The 9,484-nt window shown below is 43.1% G+C and overlaps 1 protein-coding gene across 1 annotated transcript in view; it reads right to left on the reverse strand.

The window, feature by feature from the left end:
• Positions 1–9,150, reverse strand: part of LOC132887537 (synaptotagmin-7) — a 33,266-nt gene extending 24,116 nt beyond the window's left edge. The window contains exons 1-2 of the mRNA XM_060923004.1: positions 9,117–9,150; positions 4,306–5,303 (exon numbers count right to left, since the gene is read on the reverse strand). Coding sequence (XP_060778987.1) covers positions 4,306–5,303; positions 9,117–9,135 — 1,017 coding nt within the window. The 5' untranslated portion in view covers positions 9,136–9,150. The remainder of the gene's footprint in view (positions 1–4,305; positions 5,304–9,116) is intronic.
• Positions 9,151–9,484: the final 334 nt, after the last annotated feature.

Consider the following 9,484-nt stretch of genomic DNA (forward strand, 5'->3'; position numbering starts at 1 on the left):
TTTGTTTACAAATTGTCACAGTCTCTTGCTAGCGTGGAAGTTTTACATCTCCGACATGTAACATCATGTTGTCTTGACAACCATCCATGCAATATCGTAAACCATATTCAACGCTCATTCTCCATTGGGTAGAGTGATGTAATACACATATGGTAAGCGGTATGCTAACAATATTGCATGCTATCAAACCAAATGAATGGAACCCACTGGAAGGGAATAGAACACGTTTTTATTCCATCAAAAATGTGTCCTGTATGGATAATAATTCCTGATATTTCACTCCAATGATGTCACTCCCAGTGTTTTCCCGCTGACTTGTCAAAATGGCAAACTGGTTCAAAATGAAAATTCTTTTGATTAACTTGTGTATTTTTTTTTTGTGTGGACGTATCCATATAATATAAAGAACATTACACAGTGGCGCGAAAGTATGAAGTTTATCTTCTCATGTTGAAAATATTTTCACTCGTTCTCTTCGTTCACTCATGAATATGTTCACCACTCGAAGATAAACTTCATATCTTCACGTAACCGTGTAATCTCCTATATATTACATCATACCACCTACTTCATTTAAAAGAGCAATTATATTTACACAAATTTACTGCAAAAACAAGCATAATGCTTGGTGTCTGTCTGTAATTTGCCTCAGCTAACAAATAACACAAGCATATACAGTCGTTATCATCGGGGCGCAGATACGTTTTTTGAACTGGGGGGGGACAAAGCTGCCAGCAAACCAACCCCACCCCACCCCCTACGACATTACTCACTACGACATTACTTTGAACAGACTATCAAAAAATTGCAAGGTGATATGATAAAGTAAGGCACAGTTTACTTACAGTCATTGTTTTTTGAAAAAACGATGCAATCGTTTTCTGCCTTTTCGGTTTCGCACCCTTCATCATGCCGTGTTGGGGTCCTGAACTAGGAGCTGTCCCCGATATGCCTGTCAAACTTGTTGTGGTTAACCATAGCAACCAAGCTCGAGCTCGCAACCTGTGCAGTCTGCGCAGCTCAACCAACCGAATATCAGTCTTTGTTTTGTTTTATGTGAGTTGTTGCAACTATGTATGTACTGCTGTGCACCTCAATAAACTGAATGGTAATTAGTCTTTTGATTTTTCCATGAGGTTTGCCTTATGCAAAGAAAGACAGCATAGACGTTTTTTCCTCCCTATAAGTGGGGGGGACCGAACGAGGTGAATTTAAATCTGGGTGGGACGAATCCCACCCGTCCCACCCTCTATCTGCGCCCGTGGTTATCATTTGTTACCACATTTTGACCTCAGACAGCATTGAGTTGTGAAGTGTATAGGATTTTCTTTTTTTTTTAATGGTTATTGAGGTGGTCAGGTCAGGAGTCAGGTCAGAACTGGTGGGAAATTTGGGAATGCATATGTCATACACTGCCTCTGAGCCATCAGCCAATCAGAGGAAAGAGTGGCATGGTGGTGTAGTGGTTAGCACTGTCGCCTCACAGCAAGAAGGTCCGGGTTCAAGCCCAGTGGCCGGCGAGGGCCTTTCTGTGCGGAGTTTGCATGTTCTCCCCGTGTCCGCGTGGGTTTCCTCCAGGTGCTCCGGTTTCCCCCACAGTCCAAAGACATGCAGGTTAGGTTAACTGGTGACTCTAAATTGACCGTAGGTGTGAATGTGAGTGTGAATGGTTGTCTGTGTCTATGTGTCAGCCCTGTGATGACCTGGCAACTTGTCCAGGGTGTACCCCGCCTTTCGCCCGTAGTCAGCTGGGATAGGCTCCAGCTTGCCTGCGACCCTGTAGAACAGGATAAAGCGGCTACAGATGATGGATGGATACCACCAAGGGCTCATTATTGGTCCTCATGGTAACTCTGTGTACCTTTTTAGGGACAAAAAAAAGGTGCATATATGTTCCCAAGCAGTATCTAAAGGGTACAAATAAGTACCTTAGAAGGTACTGATCCAGTGACAAGCCGCTGTACCAATAAAGGTACCATAATGTACTTTATTTTCTGAGAGTGTGGTGAATGAGAGACAAATGATATTCTTTGTTGTGGAATTTGTAGTGAATTTATTTATTTAGAGAGCTCGTGATAACCAGAATGACTAATGACTGATGACTAATGGGAGATGTTGGTGAGCTTCTCCACCCTCTGTTTGCGCAATCTGTGTCCAAATATCCACTACAGGAATTCCACTTTACATTCCAATACTTCCACTTGGATTTCTATACTTATACTTATTATTATTATTATTATTATTATTATTATTATTTAAATAAAGGCTTATTTTGCTTTTTTTATGCAACTTTTTGTGAAATGGTGCTGCTGGACCAAAAAGTTTATTACAGTTATTCCATGAAATCAAGTCGTATATGAGTTGATAGCGGCTATAAGCCATGTACAGCAAGATTGAGTGGAATAACGGTTTTATTCTATCCACATTCACTGGATTTTGAGAAACGGAGCATTTTTATTTTTTGCAAATTCGATAAGTAAAAACTTTATACAAAACGTCCGACAAAACCATTTCCGCTTAAAATGTAAACAAACCGGCGAAATCTCATCTCATCTCATTATCTCTAGCCGCTTTATCCTGTTCTACAGGGTCGCAGGCAAGCTGGAGCCTATCCCAGCTGACTACAGGCGAAAGGCGGGGTACGTCCTGGACAAGTCGCCAGGTCATCACAGGGCTGGCACATAGACACAGACAACCATTCACACTCACATTCACACCTACGGTCAATTTAGAGTCACCAGTTAACCTAACACAGTCTTTGGACTGTGGGGGAACAGGAGCACCCGGAGGAAACCCATGCGGACACGGGGAGAACATGCAAACTCCACACAGAAAGGCCCGCGTCGGCCACAGGGCTCGAACCCGGACCTTCTTGCTGTGAGGCGACAGCGCTAACCACTACACCACCATGCCGCCCCAACCGGCGAAATGACAGGAGCAATTTGTGAAAAAAATGTGATAAAAATAATTCTTGAAAAATTAAAAAAAGATGTGTTCTTACCATCAAATATTTTTATTCCATATTTTGTTGCTTTTTTTTTGTATTTTTTGGGGTTCGCTTCTGCTGCTGCTTCTTCTTCTTTAGGGATTTTTGGCAGTTGGCAAACCAACTTAAAGTTGCGTTTGGGGGGGAAGCCATGGCCAAATGGTTAGAGAAACAGCTTTGGGACCAAAACATCACTGGTTTGATTCCCTGAACCAGCAGGATTGGCTCAAGTGCTCTTGAGCAAGGTGCCTCACCCCCAGCTGCTCCGACAAGAGCAGTGGCATACCTTGTGTCTTATTAGCCAGAGAAAAACTGGCTGTGATTATCAGTTCAGGCAAGAATCTGGCCATAACTAACTAACCGCCACCGACTGGGTTGGAGCGTGAAACAGGAGATATTGGGGGGGAACTATATTCTTTTAGCTATTTCTGTTTCTTTTAAATACTTGATGACAATTTTCGGGGTTTTGTTTTCAAGTAGAGTTTTTATTTCATCCTCGGTTGGTTCAACAACACACTCCACCATTTTGTTTTTCTCTACTCAGGGTATATGAGCTGATAGGCTAGTAGTAGAGTAGCCAATCAGAGCGTGCGATTGCTCATATCCAGTGAATGTGGGTAGAATAAATCCTGATGTACAAGACTCGATCAAAAAGCTCCAGGACTGACAAATGGATCGTGGCATGGTCATGCTCGTGCATGAAGTAGGAGTGAACAGGAACATTGGTGAGTCAGTATCCCACATGACATTGCTCTGCCAACATCAGGACCTGTGTTACACATGTTTTTGTGACAACGTGCATGTGCGGATTTGCGATTTTACTACGAATTTAAACTCCAAACTTGAGCGGAGAGCAAACATTAAATTCTGTGCCAAACTCTGGAAATCAGCAACGGAGAGCCATGAAATGGACTGCTGAAAATGTCCAAGAAATTGAGCAGATTTTGTGTCAGGACCTGACTTCTGCCGCTCGAAATACCTCATCTGGCTCGTTGCTTCATCACTGTAGGCTTGTTGAAGCATTTTAAGGGTCTCCGTTGCCAGTTTCCCGAGTTTGAGACAGAATTTGATGTTTGCTCGAAAGTTACTGCTCACTCCTTCTGTATGCACATGACCATACCATGCTCTGTTCATTCGCAACAGGAACAGTCCTGGAACTTTTTGATCGCATCTCATACAGGTGTGACAATTGCCAAACTGCTAAACTTGTAATTTGTTCGCAACATTAGCCTCATAGTTACGGTAAAAATCAGCAATATTTCATTCAAGGTACAATAAAATGTTTTGCTTCTGTATCAGTATGTATACTAGATCTATACCTTTTTGACTCGCCTCCTAGCAGGATTGAGTTGACGGTTGTATGTGATGACGGTATCGGGCTCCCAGTCCATCTCGCTACAGTTGAGCTCTAGATCACCCAGCGGTGTCTCACGGAGACCTGAGAAATCTTTACAGAACACTGCCAGTTTGAGCGTGCAGGCCCGAAGCTCTTCTACAGATCCGACCTTCAGAATGAACACCTGAGCTTGAGGTTCTAGGCTCAGGCTGTTTCTGCGTGACGGCACTGCCTGCAAGGCAGAGGGGCACTGTGGGGGCAGGCTGGCACGCACCATAGCACCACTGAGCCTCCTGGAGCCCCTGAACAGACTGAGGATTGTGATGGTGAGAGTGCCATCTGCTGGACAGAACAGCAAGGTGAACTGAACTGCAGGAGGCTGCTTGTTCGTGAAGGAGCTGCGTCTGGAGCTCAAACTGGAGCTGTATTGAGATGGAGAGAGTTCCCCCTGTTGGCTCGATGGCGAATGCTCAGGGTCAGTACCCGCCAGGAAGCTGTCTCCAGTCACTGTTGAGCGACGATCCAGAGTGCGGCGTGTTTTAGACCCCAGGGTAAGTTTAGGGATACTTGGGAGCGAGGCTCGGCCATGGACAGCCGGTTTAAAGGGAGAACAGGGGGCAGATGGGGTGCTCAGGCGGCGTAAGGCGAATCGTGACTTCTGAGGGACTTTCAAACTTGTTGAGACCTGTGGAAAAGTGCTCTGGTTGTCATCAGACGGCGTAAAGCTGCTAGCCTCAGATGGATAGTCCAATACATCACCGTCCAGCTCTTCATACTGCTGCTTGACTGGAAGAATTTTGATCGATGGAGACGACCTGAGAGTCACAGTCACATGATCCGTAGAGGTGGAGTGCAGATAAAACCCCTCCTCTTTACTATCAGACGAGTGGGATTTCCTGCGGCGCCAACAAATGATGCAGCCCAGCATGAGGCTGAAGCAGAAGATAGCCAGACCAACAGCTAGGAGGATCTGCAAATGAACTGAGACAAACTCATTCATATTAATGAAAAGTCCACAAAATTTTAGTTTTTTTTTTCTTGACTACATGCACAGTTTGAAAGTTCCATATATATTGGAATCTAGCTACTAGATGAACCACATCTTTCGCTTTTGTTATCACAGTCTCAGTTATTCAGCTCGAACGGAAAACAAGAGCCGGCTTTATCTCTGCACTTCTTGCTTGCTTGCATCGTATTGCTCTCTTTTTTTTTAGTGGTGCAGTTTTTCCTCCTTCTCTAAACAGCACACATTGCTCCTTATCTGATTAGAGGACACAGGAAATGTCCATCTGTCCTCATCACAGTTAGATGAAGATAAAGCAAACACAGGCGAAGCTTTGATCGAAAACAGAGCCACCATGTGACCTCGGCTGGATCAGGATCGTTCCTCTGCTGCTCAGGTCGTGTCTGATTGGGAGACTTTCTTTCACGCATATCTGTAATATCAGAGCATGCAGCCTTGTGTGTTGCGATGATAAGATTACACAATCGTATTAACTCAAGTTAAATAACAGTTTATTTGTAAGGTTTAGCAAACATGCATGGCTTAAGGAAAGCGATTTGCCAAGAAAAAACAATGAAGTGTCTTTGAACGTCACGATACGTAAATTAATCTGGGTTCAGAGTTCTGCAGTTAGTGTAGTAAAGCAGGAGTTATTGAATGTTTTGCAGTCAGGGATGTGTTTAAGCGTGAAATAAATTCAATGGACAGGTTTATTGTGTTTATTTATTAGAGCCAGAGAACTTTTTTTATACCCACGCTCCAAAGGAGGGGGGTATACTGTTTTTTTACCTCTGTCCGTCCATCCGTATCTCCGTATTTCCATCCGTCCGAAACACCCTTTTTCTCAGCAACCACAAATCATAGTCACTTGGTACCAAACTTCAGCTTGGGGTTCTATACCGTGTGTACCGTTTTCAGGGCTGTCGCACATCGACTTCCTGTTTACCAACTGAATGTATTTACGAAACATATAGCGTGGATTGGGGGCGGCACGGTGGTGTAGTGGGTAGCGCTGTCGCCTCACAGCAAGAAGGTCCTGGGTTCGAGCCCTGGGGCCGGCGAGGGCCTTTCTGTGTGGAGTTTGCATGTTCTCGCCATGTCCGTGTGGGTTTCCTCCGGGTGCTCCGGTTTCCTCCACAGTCCAAAGACATGCAGGTTAGGTTAACTGGTGACTCTAAATTGACCGTAGGTGTGAGTGTGAATGGTTGTCTGTGTCTATGTGTCAGCCCTGTGATGACCTGGCGACTTGTCCAGGGTGTACCCCGCCTTTCACCCGTAGTCAGCTGGGATAGGCTCCAGCTTGCCTGCGACCCTGTAGAAGGATAAAGCGGCTAGAGATAATGAGATGAGATGAGATAGTGTGGATTGACAACGTTTTCGTAACACTTTTCTCAGCAACTACAAATCACAACTGCTTGATATTTGGTACCGAGTTTCAGCTTGGGGTTCTATACCCTGTATACCATTTTCAGGTCTGTCGCACATCGACTTCCTGTTTACCGACTGATGTATTCAAGAAACGTATGGCGTGGATTTGTAACACTTTTCTCAGCAACTACAAATCACAACTGCTTGATATTTGGTACTGAACTTTAGCTTGCGGTTCTATACCATGTATACCGTTTTCAGGTCTGTCGCACATCGACTTCCTGTTTACCGACTGATGTATTCAAGAAACGTATGGCGTGGATTTGTAACACTTTTCTCAGCAACTACAAATCACAACTGCTTGATATTTGGTACTGAACTTTAGCTTGCGGTTCTATACCATGTATACCGTTTTCAGGTCTGTCGCACATCGACTTCCTGTTTACGGGCTGAACGTATTTACGAAACATATAGGGTGGATTTTGATGCTATTTCAAGAAGCAAAATGCTATTTCAAAATGACAGTTTACCAGGATGCTATTTGAAATCCCTGGGGAGAACACTGCTCTTTACTTAGTCGTTTCAAGGTTAATTATTTATTGAAGTCAACATTCATAATAAGTGTCCTATTCCCTCTATGGCTTGCATTCTGAAAAAACCCAAAGGCTCATATGTTTAATTAGGGTTAACAATATCAGTAAGTGGTGGCACGGTGGTGCCTCACAGCAAGAAGGTTCTGGATTCAAATCTCATAGCTGACAGGGGCCTTTCTGTGAGGAGTTTGCATGTTCTCCCCGTGTCTTTGTGTGGTTCCTCTGGGTGCTCCAGTCTCTCCCACAGTCCTGGGGTGTTTGTCAGGTGAAGCTGTAACAGGCCTAGCAAGCCAGCAGTAGGTCAAAATGTGCTCAAGATAGACACAGACAGCTCTCATAAGAGGCTAGTAACTGACAGGGCGTCAGGGTGAGGTGAGAGGGAACATCAGTAAGGTCATTTCATATGAAAAATATCTAAGCTGTGAGCCCTTTTTGCAGTGTTGCGCTACACCCAGTGAATTAAAACCTATTTGCAGATACAATTCCCCACAATAAAGTGCTGTTTACACTTATTAAAAGGTGGAAAATGTTTTATATGCCTTTTGCAATCCCTCTAAGTGCCTGAGATAAGCTGAGAGCCAGTTCAAGATAAAAAGGAGTCACATGGTTGAGTTAATGTTGTGGTTAAGCAGCTGGAGAGCAAAACACAACTTCACACACACACACACACACACACACACACACACACACACACACACACACAGAGTGCATGCAAAGCTTTCAAAGATTTATAGCAATGTCTTAAAAAAGGGGGGATGCAATACTCTGATAAATACTGAATACAGTGCTATTATAACTTCAATTATTAAACTAAGACTGAGGTTACAAGTGGAAAAGGACAGTATTAAATCACTAAGTACACGTCATCTCATCTCATTATCTGTAGCCGCTTTATCCTGTTCTACAGGGTCGCAGGCAAGCTGGAGCCTATCCCAGCTGACTACGGGCGAAAGGCGGGGTACACCCTGGACAAGTCGCCAGGTCATCACAGGGCCGACACATAGACACAGACAACCATTCACACTCACATTCACACCTACGGTCAATTTAGAGTCACCAGTTAACCTAACCTGCATGTCTTTGGACTGTGGGGGAAACCGGAGCACCCGGAGGAAACCCACGCGGACATGGGGAGAACATGCAAACTCCACACAGAAAGGCCCTCGCCGGCCACGGGGCTCGAACCCGGACCTTCTTGCTGTGAGGCGACAGCGCTAACCACTACACCACCGTGCCGCCCTATTATTATTAGTAGTAGTAGTATTGTTATTGTTGGGGTTGGTAGTGATAAATAAATAAATTAATAAATAAATAAATAATTTTGTACATTATTGGTATAAATTCATAAAAGTATTTAATATAAAATATACTTTATTTTTTAAAGCAACAACAACATAATAAAAATTCATAGTTTACTGTACTAAAAATTATAAATATTATTATTTATAAATATACTTAATTTTGATTTAAAAATATAAATAATAATTATAATAAACAATTAATATCCTTCCCTTTCAGAATGAGCTGCTATAATAATAATAATAATAATAATAATAATAATAATAATAATTTAATTGTTTACTGTACTAATACATTACATTATTTTTAAATATACTTAATATGAAAAATATACTTATTAAATATACTTTTAAAAATTATTGTTGTTAATAATAGTTAATAATAATAATAATAATAATTATTATTATTATTATTATTATTATTATTATCAATTAATATCCTTCCCTTTCAGAATGAGCTGCTATAATAATAATAAAAATAATAATAAGTTATTGTTTACAGTACTAAAAAATTATAAATATGTTTTTTTACCTTCTAACTGAACGCGCATGGTTCCGGCTCCAGTGCGCGCGCCCGTACTGAATGTTACCGGTAAGTGCACGCGCTCGCGCTGTCCGGGATCAGGGTCACTCTTCAGCCTCACCGCATCGCGCGCTCCCCGGAAGCACACTCCGGCACGCGATCATTCAACAAGACAAGAAAGCATAAACCGGTGGGCGTGTTCCAAACCACGCCCACTGCTGCATCCGGCGCGCTCCGATTGGTCAGTGTTCCAAACATTCCCGAAAGAGTCCCGCGTGTTGATTTGTCACGTTCCAGACAGTGGGCGTGTCACTCTGGAGAGGCACGTGGAAGAATCCTGGTGCGCTGTGATTTGCTCAGAGTTCAGCACGGTCTTT

The sequence above is a fragment of the Neoarius graeffei genome, chromosome 6 (assembly GCF_027579695.1).
Source record: "Neoarius graeffei isolate fNeoGra1 chromosome 6, fNeoGra1.pri, whole genome shotgun sequence".
NCBI lineage: Eukaryota > Metazoa > Chordata > Actinopteri > Siluriformes > Ariidae > Neoarius > Neoarius graeffei.